Raw genomic sequence first — 15412 nt, 5'->3', positions numbered from 1 at the left:
AGCTTTGCTGAGCAAAATGCATCGCTCAGTTCGCAGCAGCGTAAGCTGCTTAAAAATTACTAGCACAAAATAGGATCAAATTTGCCTGCCAGAAAGCAGAGAGAGGTGTTTCCCTAGGCCTTGCGCTCAGTGTTTCCTTGCCAGTCTGCATATTTGCCACACAGGTATTAGTCAGATGCATAATCTGTATTACCAATGTGCTGCACTGGCCCCAGGGACCGGGGGAGCTGCAATGTTTACGCAAGTACAGTAGCTTATTTCATAAGTCATGTGTCTGCACAGCTGACATCCAGAGAGTTTTAAGCCTCTAAGTGAAGTGTTAATAGCTAAATCCATCAGTGCTTTAGAAAATTAAAAATTGCTGTAAAGTGAATAATGATGCAAGGGTAGACCTGGAGCTGGGCGCCAAACTGATGGCAAATTTATCAATAGCATCAATTTGCAGAAGCAGCCTGGGCCTTTCAGGGAAGGTGGCTTTGTTTTTCCCTGGATGAGACAAGAAGAGCAAACGAAGGGGTCTGTTTTGCTATCTTCTTTCCCCCACCGCCATCCTCCAGTCCCAGCAGGTAAATAAATGCCTGTAAATGCCTGGGTGACCCTGCAGGCAGCTCCTTACAATAACCCTGCTTGCAAGCTAGCGGGCAGACCTACAACCACAGCACCTTCCCTGCAGAGGGGGACTTTTGGGTGGCAGGAGGCTACGGTAACAACCGTCACACTCCTTCCTCCCTTCTCTGATCAGCACGGCAGGGTGTAGCCGGTCCCCCATGCCCCAGTGATTTGAGGTTATTCTCATCACCAGAGGAGTGCAAAGCAGCTACACTTGAGAACCTCTGAAAGTCTGGGTTAAAAAAGAAAAAACAAAAACCAACCAAAAAACTCCTTAAAAAAAAAAAAGAGAGAGAGAGAGAGAGAGAGAGAGAGAGAGACTGCAATGAGTTAAAGCAGCACGGGATTACGTTTTAGAAACACCAACCCACTGAAGTCAGCACCCTTCTTCCCTCCAGCACAATTTGCTAAGAGGGCAGGAATCGACACAAGTCTCAGGTTCACCAAAGGACTCAGGCTTCTGACTTCCCCGTGACTTCAGTGGGAAAGCAGACGCCTAAAGAGATAATAGTGGCCTAAATGGGTTTGCTGAACCTGTGCCAAAGCATCTTTGCATCCAGCCTTCAGAATTTAAATATGCCTGTTTTTTTTTTTTTTTTCCCTTACCAGACACACATTGCATTGCTTTGAAAAGCAAGTGGCTCTTGCATGTTGCAGAAATGCTCATCTTGAAGGCAGCACACACATTTCCAACCCCGAGATTCCGGGGAGGCACGAGGACCTTGCCCGCCTGCAGGACCGGCAGGGGCTGGGGTCACCGACTGGTGTGCGCCTCTGAGCGCACTCGATTTAAAAAAAACCCAAACAAACAGCAAAAACCCCCCAGAATTCCCAAAGTCTGCTGCCCCAGGAAATTCATTTATATGAAATTAAACTGGATTTAATTTACCTCGTTACACTATTAAAGAGTAATATTTATATCACCATGGAAACCTCTGCATAAAACTGGTAGTGAGACCCACGCTTCCAGTGCTGGTTACGCAATGGCCGTGTCATGTGAACGATCGCGTCTTACAGCGGCTCAGGAGCGTGCCAGCCCTCTGATGTCCAGTGGGACACTGTTTTCCTCCTCAGCCCGACAAGAGCAGCCTTCCTCGTCCCATCCCAGCTCAGCACCGCCCGGCTTCCCTCCAAGGAGGAAGAAGCTAGCAAGGGGGATTTGGCTCGTGTTTTCAGGGTTATTTTTCCACCATTTGACTCGGGATACGTGCCCCTCCCCACCACTCTGGAACTGTTTAACTTGGAAGGACAAAGGAGAATGGGCAAAGTCCACTGAATGTGTCTTGAGGGGGAATGTTTTGGGAAAACAGCTGGGGAGGTGGTGGTATCAGGGGGTGGGAATGCAGAGAAGTGGCTCTGGGTGAGAACGGGGAGGAGCGGCAGAGCAGAGCTGGGGGCAGTGGAGGAACCACCGCGGCTGCTTAGAGTTGCCGAACTTGTCTCGGGCCCCTGGGCAGGATCGGCGGCTCCCAGCAGTCACGAGCTCCCTCCGCTCCTTCTCTTGGCACTGCTTATCCCATCCACCTCTCACCGCAGGCCCACGTGTGCTCGCTCTTCCCTGCCTCCTGTCCCTACCGAACACATCCTCTGCCCTCCCTCGCAACTGCCAAGAGGGGAGGTTCTAAAAAATAATAATAATACTAATACAAAAATTAAAATCTACTGTGCCTTCATCCTGCAACACTACCTAATCCACGGCATTCAGGTAGTAAGTGGAACTGTAGAAAAATGAGTGAGCCCTCATGATCCTTCACTGTTCAGTAAAATACATCCTGATGCCAGGATTTTCTTTTTACAACATCAGAGCATTGTCTTCTATGAAGTCTTTTAAAAGTAGCTCTACGCTGGTTGTAAAAGGAAGCACCCTGCCACTCCCATCTGAGAGGAGATGAATCACTTGAAACAGACGGATTTCATCTTAATTCCCTCTCCATGACTTCAACTATGGAAAGAAAATAGACTTAAATGCCAGGGAAGTGCTTATCTGCGTTACTTGGTATATTAACTGTTGAATGGAGATGCTCTGCAGGTACTGATAGCAAGAGATTACAATACTGCATTTTACTATGTGAGTAAGATACTCCTTCCTCTTAGTAGCTGGTTATCTGAAATGCCTTTAGAGCAGAATTTAGAGCAGAGTAAAAGTCTTGCTTTGCTCACAACATCAGGAAAATACACACTAGAGGAGGATTTTTCTAACATGGTTTTGCAGTTCCTCCCCCGCCCCCCCAACAGGCCATAAAAGATAATTTAAGAGGTTGCTGGTAGCTTCATTACTCCTTAAAGCACAGAAGACCTTGATCATCTATGTCCTGTGTGTACCGAGCTCTGATGGATATATACACTTGGCAAAATCTAAAAATACAAGCAGATTATAAAGACTTGCTATCACCAATATCTTTATTGTACTTACTTTTGCAGAAGGCGTTAGACATTGTAAGTTACTTATCCTGCACGAAGGAGAAGACCCTTCTAAAACAGACTTAAGGGCTTTTGAAGAAACGGGCACAAAGGATACAGGACAGGAGACAAACTGCTCACCTGAATTCATTAAGGGCATCAACAATCCTGTTATATGCCAAACTCCGCTGACTGGCATCAGCTGATCTACGACTCATTTTCATAGCCTTGAAAACAATCATTAAACAGATAAGTAACACATAGCTACAGAAGCATAGAAAATGGAAAACAAAGTCATGTGTTTGACTTTATCTTTCATGCAACTAGTCATGCAAATAATTTTTTTTTTTAAGTGATAAACCAATGGTACAAGTGCCAACTTTCATATCTGAGGAAAGATAGGTGAGGCACATACATTTGCAGCCTCTGCTTCTTCTGTGCTTTTCATCATTCAAGGCATAAAAGGGGTCAAAGTTTTCATTGCAGTGGCAAAGTAACCACTAAGTATTTCCTAGAGGAGAGGTTTGAAGCAAATCGAACCACATATTTGAAACTTCAATCTTTGAAAATTTCCCACATATCAGAATCAGGGGGTTAAAAAAAAAAAAAAAGAGAAAGAAAAAAAGCTCGATAATTATTTGCAGCTGGGAATAGCCTAGAGAGAGGTTCTGACCCTGTGATCCACTGGACTCAGATACAGCTGAAGCAGGGAGGCAGAGGTGGCCTTAAAAGCACCTTTCCCCCTTGGCTGCTCCAGGGCTTGCTGGGAGCTTACACAGCCTCCTAGCTGTTCCAGCTTCCAGCAATCCCTGCAGCGTCATGCAGCATGCTCTGTCCTCGCCCTGTCTTGGGCTTTTGCTAGCAATGAGAAACATCATCAAAGATGCTGTGGAGCAAAGCTCTTCTCTGGTGCAATTCCAATACCCGACAGCAAGCTGATCCCACTTTTGTAAACTAGTAACAAGAGCTGGGAATTAAACCTGACAGGGCTAGGGGGAACATAGAGCAATACAAGTGCAAGAATCAAAAGAGACTGTGTTTACCTGCTCTATTGCACTCTTCAGTTTGTTCATGTGACTCTCAAAAAGAGGAAAGTGCGAGAAGAAGAACTCATTAAATTTGTTGTTTTCATCTTCATCTCTTGAGAGCGAAAAAATAACGCCAATTGCTATCTTTTTCTTCCTAACAATTCCTGGACTAGGACCAGAGCTGTCATCTGACAAGTTAAAGCTTTCATCCATGGACCTTGAAGCATGAAAAAAATAGGAGGTTAATGCAATCCACTGCTTAAAGTTGTACCTTGGTTTCCTGTCTAATTCAATTCTTGAACATTTAACTTCAGTAAACACCTTTTGTTTGCATGTGTTGTCAAATCATCACCTTTGATAACATTCACTTTGCATGTAAAATCAATTTTAAAAATTGATTTTTTACAAGCAACCATTAATTGATCCTGCAATCACAAGAGCTGGAACCAGATTCAAAGTGTTTGTGGGATCAGAATATGGTATTCTAGTTCTCTCCCATCCCTGCCAAGAATTTGTGTTTTGAGTAGGATTTTAGGGCTGCTTATCCTCAAAAGCACAGCCTACAGGTTTACATTTTGCTGAAGGCTTCCTAGTCAGTGCAGAACAACAAATGCCACAAAGAAAACAGACACTAAAAAGGATCAGGCGTTGAAGTGCAGCCTGACTTACACCTCTGTAAATACCCCACAGAAAGCAACAGCAAGAGCAGATGTACATATGCAAGAGCAGAATCGAGCTGACAATGGTGGAAAATTTATGGGCAGCAACCAGCATTTTCATTCCCAGCTCACCATCGAGGGAAGACCCCATTCTCCAAGCTGGTAGTCTGACTGCGACGCCAACGCCGCTGGTAACTGCTAGCACAGCTTTTGTTAAACGAAGAGCCCGGAGATGGAAACGGAGTGATGAGCAGACTGCTAAGAGATGCTGCAATAAGAAGAGGAATAAATAAAAATCTCTCCGGAAGAAAGAGCATTTGGAAAATAATACCAGCAACTAAACAAAGGCCCTCAAGATAAACCAGTGTTGCTTCTCAAGTGCCTTCTCTTTTGCTTATCGATGTTTCTTATCTAAAAATAACCAGTTTATAGTAACATTAACAAGATATACAAGCACTACAAGGGTGGGACTGTCCTGCAGCTTTACATAGTAGGCAACACACAGGCTGCACCTTGCTCATCAGCCCTGAGTATCGGGAAATAAATTCTCTGTGGAAAGGGGTAACGTTAATCACATCCTTTCACAGCCTTTCCAAACCTAACCTTAAGTGCCCAATATCCTGAATCTGGGGGGAGGAGAGGGGTGTTGTGGAGCAGAATTCATGTTTTAACATTACCAACCTCCTCAATTTGGAAAGGAGATGACAAGTATTGTTTAGAAATGCTGCAAACTCATTTCAATATTTAATTTGGCTTGCTTATTTGCAGCATGCTTTAATAAATCGCACTGCTGTTCAGATTACCTCTGTGAGGTTCCTAATGCAATACCCTTGATGTCCACAATATTTGTATGTATACATATAGGTATGCATTAATGCTTATATGTAACAAAACAGAACAATCACATTTCAGCACAGGAAAAAACTACATGGTGATGTCTAGGCATCTCAGTGACGAACATTACTGAATATTTTTGGAGTCTACAGGGTTAACACATGGAACTGACATTACCAGATCTTGCTATACCGCTGTCTCTGTCCTCATTCTGCTCCCTCCCAGGCATATCCATAGGGTTGCTATGAACTGTAAAACAAGGAATACCAATTAGCAGGGGAATATACAGTTCCTTTCTTGTTTGCAGATCTCCATGTAATTAATGAAACAAAAACATGCTCATTAATTCAGATCAACAGCACTGTGCAAGGCCATCACCAAGAAAGGCTGCTTAGCTGAACAAGCCAAAACACTTATCTGAAGAGCTCGTATATATTTTTCTGAAGTCCATACACCTATTTTAGTACAAGCTAAAACTAGTACACTTTGTTTCTTTATACGGAGATTTTTCAATGAAATTTTAACGTACCAAAAGTATGTTGGTCACATTGGTAGTACTCAATGTATAGACAAAAAAACCCATCAGAAAGCAATATAAACATAACTTCATTCATATACCAGCTTTCTCGGGTATTATATATATAATTTTAAGAGGATTTTACAACGCTATCTTGAAGAAAATAAATACTTTGGAATTGCGAGCAGTGCACTGGTTGTTCAACTAAGCTGTAAGCTGTCCAGATTCACAGACTGCATATACACAAGATCAAAAGTGTCTCAGGCTCAACAGTCTTTAAATGTGATATATTTTACAAATATGCGTGTGAAATAAAAGCTACTCAGCCATGGAAATAAGACCCAGCCACTAAAAGCACGAAATGGCCATTTTAAATGAACCTAGGTTAGCTTTAGTTTTTACAGTTTGGTTGAAACAAGTCCAGATCGAAATAGGTTGACGCTATTGTGAAACAGTATTTCCAGAAATACGAAATCTACCATTAAATATGTAAGTTTCCAAAACAACACAACCAACCAACCCCAAAGAGGACTATTAGAATGCCCGCGGTCCTCTGGGGTTTTAAAGCATGTATCCTAAAAGGTAAGAGAGCAGACATCACTGTCTGTTTCGTATTTAAAAAAAAAAAAAAGAATAAAAATCTTATTTCCAGGGCTAAACTACAAATCCCCAGAGTTTTGTCACACCAGCTAGACTAGCCACACAGCACAGCACACAGCACACTGCAAACCTGCAAAGAAAGAGGCGCTCCGGATCAGGCGGAGCGGACCTTGCTCTGAGAATGCCCGCCTAGGGCTGCAAAGCTGTGAAAGACCTACATGGCAAAACGTAAAATACACATGAAAGAATGAGGTTAGTAAAGCAGAACAGTCTGTAGGGAGGGGGCCAGGGCAGGGAGAAGATACAAGCCAACATAAATGCAGACTAACAGTACGCAGGAGAACAGCTCTTACGCTTAACAAGAACGTTGATTCAAGGATACGGCTTAGAGTTGAACTATACAGTATTTATAAAATTAAAATAATAGACTCAGCTTTACACTGTCTCCCATACAAGGATGGGGTTTCTCTCCAAGGGCCTTTTTAAAATTTTTTTTTTTAAATTGAAAAATGATTAATTTATGCAGGCTCAAAGCCTAACTTGATCACAAACGGGAGATTCATCATGGAGTACAATGTTTGTTTTAACATCCACACTGGTGGGGTGGCCAAGGAACACTGTTGCTGAAGGCAACGGGGAGGGGGGGGGAGAAGGCAGGCATAAAATTCATCTTAGTAGAACCAACAGAAAATTATAGGCTGAAGTAGTTGTTCTGAGAACGGTCAGTACATCAGTTTAGCGAAATGATCATACAGAAAATAAATGTTAGCAGTCTCAGTAGTCCATTTTAAAAGTAATACTGGGTTGTAGAGATACCAGGGAAAGACCTAGGAAAAAATGCATGGGTATTTTTAATGAGTTAATTGCCAGTTCCTCTCCTAAATTTGAAGCTACTGCTCACTTAAAGTTTTCTGATTATACAAAGCACGAAGGCTGCACCTCAGCAAAGCTCCCTTCCATTCTCTTAGGTCTTTCCTTAGAATCATGGAATCAATTTAGGTTGGAAAAGCCCTTTAAGATCATCAAGCCCCACCGTTATCCTAACCCTGCCATCCCACCACTAAACCCTGGCCCTAAGCACCTCGTCTGCCCGGCTTTTAAATCCCTCCAGGGATGGGGACTTGACCACCTCCCTGGGCAGCCCCTTCCAGCGCTTGACAACCTTTTCAGTGAAAAAATTTTTCCTAATGTCCAACCTAAACCTGCCCTGGCGCAGCTTCAGACCACTGCCCCTCATCCCATCGCCCATTACCAGGGAGCAGAGGCCGACCCCCACCTCGCTACAGCCTCCTGCCAGGCAGTTTTAGGGGGCGATCAGGGCTCCCCTCAGCCTCCTCTTCTCCAGACTACACAACCCCAGTTCCCTCAGCCGCTCCTTGTATTAAAGGAAATCCTTATATAAAGGAAAGGACATCACCAGTGCTGCTTTTTTTTTTTTTTTTTTTTTTTAACCAGTAGATCTAAAAAAAGCAGCTTGTAAACAGTTCCCAACCAAAACACATAGACCCTTCTCCTATCACAGGCTGGCGAGTGACTCAGAGCAGTCTCTGCCATTGAACACAGTTGTCAGAAGTGCTGCAGTTACCGATTAACTTCTTTACCGACTTTACCCGTGGTTCCCTCTGCGCTGAAACGGGAACTGTAAACAAACGCTGCCGAACCGACTCAAAACTCGTGCAGCTCAACTACAAAGAGAGTTTCAGCATCCTCTTCTAGAAGGCAATCTCATCACTTGTTGCACGCCCTTGGGGCCAGGAGCCTCCCCCTCCGGGCCAGCTCTCGGGGCAGTTACGCTTTCCGCTGGGTGGGGAAGAGCCACCCCTCTCTACGGAGCCAGACACAGATGAACTCATGGCACTGGCTACACCTACATCGTACTGACTCCACACCTGATAGTTGCATTACCTGAATCATAGAATCATAGGATCATAGAATGGTTTGGGTGGGAAGGGACCCCTAGAGCCCTCCCAGCCCAACCCCCCTGCAGGAGTAGGGACACCTTGAACCACATCAGGTTGCTCACAGCCCCGTCCAACCTGGCCTGGAATGGTCCCAGGGATGGGGCCTCCACCACCTCTCTGGGCAACCTGTTCCGTTTGAGCTTGCAGTTTAGATCACAGTGGTGATACAGCAAACTTTGCCAAGCACAAACCACAACAAAACCCTAAAAGTAGGTGAAGTGAGTTCCTCTTTCTTAGATCAGGCACCTCGTTCACTCATCCACTGTGAAAAATCACATTTGAAGTCTGAAAGGAATAGTGAGTATTAAGAAAGAAAGCATCTTTTTAACTTTCCTGACTTAGTAAATTCAGGAAGCATTTAATAGATGATAGGTTCTTATGGCATTAATTGGCTTCCCTTATAAATGGACTATTGGGAATGATTTTAATGAGGTATACAGCTTTTGAGCCTGAAAAGCATTTAAGCCCATGCTTAGGTGTCACCTTATCAAAGTCAGTGTGAAGAAGTAAACACACCCTACAAGAATTAGGGCCATGTCAAAGCCAGAAACCCAGTTACAGTAACAAAGTCATCAAATTCACTCCTTCCTTCCAACCCTAAAAAAGTGTATTTTTCATATAACAATATTCTGGAAAGCAAACATAAAAAGAAGCCCCTTATTCCACCCACTACAACAGACATTTGCTTGGAAAGTCAACGATCTAAACCAAGGGAAAGGGAGGATGTGCTGAAGAGCTCATCAGGCTGCTATACAGGACAGCCAAGCCCTAAAGTACAGTATCTTTACTATCAGCTCTACCGTTCCCATGGGGAAAAAACTTCCCCTCTTTCTGTAATCTAACGTCCACGGCACCTTCACCCACAGCACTTCCACGAAGGCTGAGAACCAAAGATGCCAGATGGTTTTTCAAGACTGCTTAGCTTCCACCATCAGACAGAAAGAGGAGAGAACAAAAAGAGATTCTGTCTAATCTGATCAAGAACTCCAGCGAGATTAACTTAAGACTAGTATGAAACACATGGCCACATGCACTCAGGTGGCCAGAGTACAGAACAGAATGAGAATTATTAACGAAAATAAAACTGGGGGATTGAGCTGGGCAGAATCAGTCATGCCTGATACGAGATATGCTGCTTAGAAAGTTCTACAGACCGTTATTTTCCACTGTTTTCTGTATTTGAACTTAAGTATACCTAAATATTCCTATTATGTATTTTATATACACATACAGAGCTATATATACTGAACCACTGCTAATTCCTTGCCCTGTCTGATTTATTCTCCTCCAAACCTCACCGACATTAATTTTCTGTTACGTCTTTAACCATCTTCTTTTTTTTTTTTTTTAAATTTGATTCTATTTAGAAGACTTCCATATTCTAGAATCTGCGATTACTCAGTTAAAGATAACAGGAAATAAAATCTGCTTGTAATTACCTATATTCCCAAGAAGTCCATTCATAATTGTACTGTGGTCAGGCTTTAACGTATTGCTGTCTTGATTAATGAACTCAAGGCTGTCCTGCAACCTGTAACAAACATAAAACATAAAAAATACCCAGTGATTTGCATTTCAGCGGAATATTGTGTTACTGCATTATAGCACGAATGGAACAGACAAGATAAGAATGCAGACTTCCACTAGAAAAAGCTTTCATAGCCTAAGCCACATTCTTAGGTGGGTCAATTAATACACAGAAAACTAAACATTGAACCCTCTGAAGCCAGATGTTTTTGTAACACCTTTTTCTTCATCTTGGACCGAATTCCCCAACTCCAGTGTTCTGTCCTCATCCCTTCTCCTTTGGCGGTTGCAGGTACTTTTGTACCTTACGATGTCAAGCTTCACCATACCAGCATTAAAGGAATGGTTCATTCATTCACTTAAAGCAAACTGAGGCGAAGACAACCACAAGGGAAAGGTGAGGACACGAGTGACAGGATGTAACAGATCAGGGAACAAGAAGTTATTCTTCTAGAGAAAGAATCTGGAGGGTCCCAAAAGAGTGTCCTGTGTTCTTACATTCATCTGCTTACGTGCAATAGATATGGTTTGTAATGGACTCACGTATTCAGACTTCCGTAGATGCTGCTTCCAGTGCGAGCTGTGAAAACCTTGCTGAGCATGAGCTGAGGAGGTGAGCTAGAGGACAAAAAGGAAGATGTCAGTCAGAAACTCAGTGCCAAGACAGGCTTTGGTTCCATTCCATAACCCTCCAGATTTTATAGACGTAAACATGACATAACAGCCTTTTGTGTCAACAGTGGCATCAGCATAAGCTTAAAGCAAACCGAGAAATTCCTTTTACCCTGCACTCGTGGCATTCAGTTTACTATACATTGGCACTAAGGAGTAAGCCTTCTAAAAAGACCAGCAGTAAAAAATGAATCTTACCGGATCTGGTGAATTTTCAATGTGGAGCCCTTGTAGCTCATGGCCACAGAGCCAAACATCATCTCCCCAAGCATGTTAGCATCTGAGGAGCACCGAGAACCCTGCAAAAAAACCCCATCAATGTTTGGTTTTAAGCATTTTAGAAGCACACTTCTATTAAGGCAACATATGACTAAGGAAAATATTCTTTATTTAAAAGACAAACATGCAAAATATCTTGCTGTAACACTGCTGAAGACACTAAGTTGAACAGTTTGATAAAGATAGTGCTGGCACAGAAAGTGATGTTGAAGTCACTGAAGAAAGTCACGTTGGCTGTGAGCTAAACCACTAAAATCATCCCACAAACCTAACCCATCTACCGGGGGTGAGGGGAAGCAGATTCAAACTGCACCATGTCAGGGGATTAAAAGTTTTAAAGAGTGTGATAACACACTTTCCTGAATAAGAACCATTAAGCCTAAACCTTGTGTCTGCTGGACAAGAAGAATCACAAGTTCAGTGGAAATCTTATACAGCTGTGCGTTGGAGCCAAGCTGGAGCAGCGCTTTCTCGACAAAGACCGATTCATAACTTATCCGTGGATGCTATGTTGTATTTGATGCACCATTCCCTGGTGCCCCCCGTGATGGTACCAGCACAGAGCCGTAGCATCACGGTGCCAGGCTTAAGTTGTGCAATTCCTGCTTCTGGGTTGGGGAGCGCTTGCTGTAAGGCATACTGGCTAAAGACGAGGGAGGAGCGCCACGATGCCGCATCACCGGCTAGATCAAATACTGCAAACGAAAACCTAAAATTAAAAAGCTACCCAGGGCAATCAACTGGAGACGACTGCTCAGCTGACAGTCATCTTATTTGTGTACTTTCAATGACTGAGATTACTGTCCCTTTATCCAGGGCTGCTTCATCTCTAGGCTGAGAGAATATTAGTGCTGGCTCTCCGTTGCAGAGCATTGCTCTGAATAATTTAAAGTATCGTGATCACTCACTCACCGAGCTCAGGCAGTTCCTAACTGAGGTACTTTGGTACTGTGCAAGACAGCAATGCATTTCCTTTGAGGTGTATGAGAACTAGTAACACTTCCTTGGAGTAATCCTTCCAAAAGGTCCCTCAAAACAGCCACAGAAATAACCATGTGCTTGGAAAATGCTAAGTGCCATATCTCCATATACCTTCTCCAAGCTCTGAACAACCAGGATCCTCACCCAGATTCCTACACAGGCGTGGAATACATCTAAATATTTTGCCCAGCATCAGACAGTGAGCTCGGAGCACAATCAAGGACAGGGTGCCCACGCCACGGATTCCTACCAGCAGTAAGGAGCGGTACAGAAATGACCACTCAATGTTTCTGCTCACGCTAGCCTGCAGAGCAAGGGCAGGACAAGGGAATGCTAATCAGCCAAAAAACAACACACTTAAAACACTTTCCAATTTTTAGCTCTTCTCAAGCACTCTCAATTAAGATGATGGTACTTTAACAGACATACTATTAACCTCTGAAATCTGCTATCAGTGCAAGAGATAGGGGATGACTAGAAGTAGCAACCACAGTTATAAAAATGAGGATACAACTGCAAGGTTTGTTAGCGTTCGTATGACAGGGTAAAACCTGATAGTTAGCTGGGTCTCAGGGAAATGTCCACCTTTACCTCCCAGGATATCATACTGCTGAGGTGCACTGTAGGCAGTACTGGAAAAACTGGACTTCCAAATCAGTCAGTATGAGCCAGCAGCTCCAAGGAAACAGAAGCAGAGACGTTAATGGCTCTAGGAAATGATAGGGTCTTGCCAGCATCATGCAATCTTGAAGTAGGAACACTGCAAATTACTCCAGCCAAATGTTATGATTGTGATTTTAAAAGTCTGTTGCAGATCTCCAGTTGAAGGATTCATTCTGAATAAATGTCAAGCCCTTGATGGTTGGTTTTGGTTTCAACTTTCTGCTGTTGTGAAAATCTAATTCTAAAGCTGAGGAAAAATCCTGTAAGATAAAGTATTGATTTTCTTTGTCAAGCAACGGAATTAAAAAAAGCAAGTGAAAACCAGCTGCTTTCAAATGTAATTATAGGGGTTTCCCTTTCCTCTGAAAGACAGAGACAAGCAATGCTGAAGGCAAAGACCATGATAAGGTGCACCCATGGCCTGTTTCAGTCTGGCATTTCATCTACGTTTAATAACAATCATTTTACCACACGTAACAGAAGATGCACATATTTAATCCATTTAATACAGAAACACTGCTACAGCTCAACTCTTTGGCCCTTTAATGCTGCAAAATAAAGGTCACTCAAGACCAAAGTAAAGTGCAATCAACTGAGGAAAGGGGTTAAATATTAAAAACTCAAACAAAAAATAGCCAAGGAGCATCTGGCCAAAAGGGCACAACCTCCGGCACTGACAGCTTGGACACAAACCAATTCCCTAGGTCATATTTACGATCTCTCATAAAAATTTATCATAAAATACCCACGAGTGTTTGTTATTACACATTAGCATATTAGAGGTAGTAAAATTGGCGTGTTTTGGAAATTACATTTCTGAATATATCTACAGCATTTAATATTCCACTTACTGTACATACTGTCCTATCAACAACTAAGTACACGTGTAAATTAAGACTGCAGTAGAGAAGCAAACGTCAAATGCCGCAATCAACACATCAGACACTGTCAGTGCGCAGTGTCGTAACGCGCAAATCATTGTGGGCAAGCTTCGAACCATATTCAGCTTCACCTTAATGGATTCTAATCACATTTGTGAGGGCTCTGGACAGGATGTAATTAAGAGTATGGAAGCCTGGAACAAACCCCTGTATTTCCCCTTGCAATTGAAGTTGCTCATATATAGTCAAAGTGTATTTAAACAAGGAAACATAAAGAACTATTTTAAAAGTCCTATAGCATGGTATTTGGACTTCCATTTCACAGCTTTAAGAAAAAAAAAAACAAAGAAAAGAACTTAAAAATCCTGCAAATACATTCAGTAACTGCTGAGGTTACCAGACACAGCAGTGAGAAGATAGGAAATGCCAGGCTGGCTGATGTCTGGACAAACTTACTCTGGCCCTTCGGCACACATGATACAAAATTTTATTGTGCAGTAAAGAACTCCTGTATTTATGGCGCTCTGCACTTGCTGGGGAAGCCTGGAAGGAGTACAGGGAACACAGCAGACAGTTTACAACAAATATGCCGTGGAAGACCAAGCGAAGCTGAAAGTTTCTCGCACACTTTCTGAGCTGGTTACATAGCCACACGTCATTTCAGTGCAGCTCAGTGAGATTTTGACTAAGTGACACGCATGGGGAAATGGGGACTTCAAAGGGAAAACTTTCCACAGCTTTCAAATACACTGTCATACCAACCGCTAAAATTAATTTCCTTTAATAACGTTGACCACTGTTTGCACAGAGCCTCCCCAGGAGGAGAGACAATTTCTGGATAGTGGGGGGCATGATTTTTCTTGGTCACACAACGCACGAAGGAGGTTATTTTGTGCTGGAAGGAAGCCGCTGACAGAAACGTCCCTTCCTTTCATAACCGCAGCTAAATGCCCTTCCAGGAAGGGAGGAATGGAAAACAGATCTTCAGCCACCTTACTAAAGCTGTGGAAAAGAGTGTGATGGCAAAGCGAAAACAAGAATACGCAGCTCGCCAAATATAGCAAGAGCTAACACGGCAGTGGGAAAGCCAGCACCGAAAGGTTCTTCATTTCTATCTACAGTAGATTAAGACATCAGTAGTACTGTACTTCAGAGCAGGTTGTGGAGATAGCAGCTTCAGTCAAACACACAATTACTTCATTACAAAGAGTGGAAGGGCTTAGTTCTATTTTAGGGTGGCTTAATATAAAACACTTGTGATCCATGGAAGGAGAGATGACAGAAATACATCCATGTCAGATGACTCTAGCTACTCCCATGGCCAAAACCTCTTATGCAAAATGTACTGAATCCCTTGTTACAAAGCTGTTGCACAGACTATCCCTACAGACAGCGCGCTTCTCTGTTATTGCCCTGGCATTTAACAATAAAGTAAAATAAACTACCTCATCTATACCAAGATAAGATATTTGTGACAAGCCTGTTTGTACCCAAACAAGTGTTCTCACCCGGGTCATGAAAGAGAACAAATGCCCTGGAGAAACTTGCTGCCATTCAAGACACATCTTGAGAGAACCAGCTGGTTGGTTTTAGACTTGTTCACACCCAAAGCTACAGAATTAAACATCACTGAGTCAGAACCAAAGTCTGATTTTGACTGAAAACTGCTCTCCACCGCCAGCCTCTAATGTCAAGCATTTCAAAACATTCCGTAGCTCACCTGCTGTTAGCATTTGACATGGGTTATGCAAAAAAAAATTAAAAAAAAAAAAAAAAAGGGACCCCCCCGGGTTTTTGGGGA

The 15412-nt window shown here is 43.0% G+C and overlaps 1 protein-coding gene across 7 annotated transcripts in view; it reads right to left on the bottom strand.

Moving 5' to 3' along the window:
* The window catches only part of FNIP1 (folliculin interacting protein 1), a 47091-nt gene that overhangs the window by 15165 nt on the left and 16514 nt on the right, over positions 1 to 15412 (bottom strand). For 4 of the 7 annotated variants that reach the window (XM_035902424.1, XM_009647001.2, XM_035902429.1 and 1 more), the window contains 8 exons: positions 11006 to 11106; positions 10679 to 10753; positions 10048 to 10139; positions 6778 to 6861; positions 5708 to 5779; positions 4829 to 4964; positions 4053 to 4254; positions 3151 to 3236 (listed from right to left, as the gene is read on the bottom strand). In XM_035902424.1, coding sequence (XP_035758317.1) covers positions 3151 to 3236; positions 4053 to 4254; positions 4829 to 4964; positions 5708 to 5779; positions 6778 to 6861; positions 10048 to 10139; positions 10679 to 10753; positions 11006 to 11106 — 848 coding nt within the window. Of the gene's footprint in view, positions 1 to 3150; positions 3237 to 4052; positions 4255 to 4828; positions 4965 to 5707; positions 5780 to 6777; positions 6862 to 10047; positions 10140 to 10678; positions 10754 to 11005; positions 11107 to 12658; positions 12991 to 15412 lie in introns of all 7 variants that reach the window. The other 3 variants (XM_035902442.1, XM_035902445.1, XM_035902461.1) reach the window with 2 other exon arrangements.

Source organism: Egretta garzetta, unplaced genomic scaffold (assembly GCF_000687185.1).
Source record: "Egretta garzetta isolate BGI_Z169 unplaced genomic scaffold, ASM68718v1 scaffold1, whole genome shotgun sequence".
Taxonomy (NCBI): Eukaryota; Metazoa; Chordata; class Aves; order Pelecaniformes; family Ardeidae; genus Egretta; species Egretta garzetta.
Note: the sequence above shows the minus strand (reverse complement) of the source record. Positions and strands in the feature narration are given on the sequence as shown.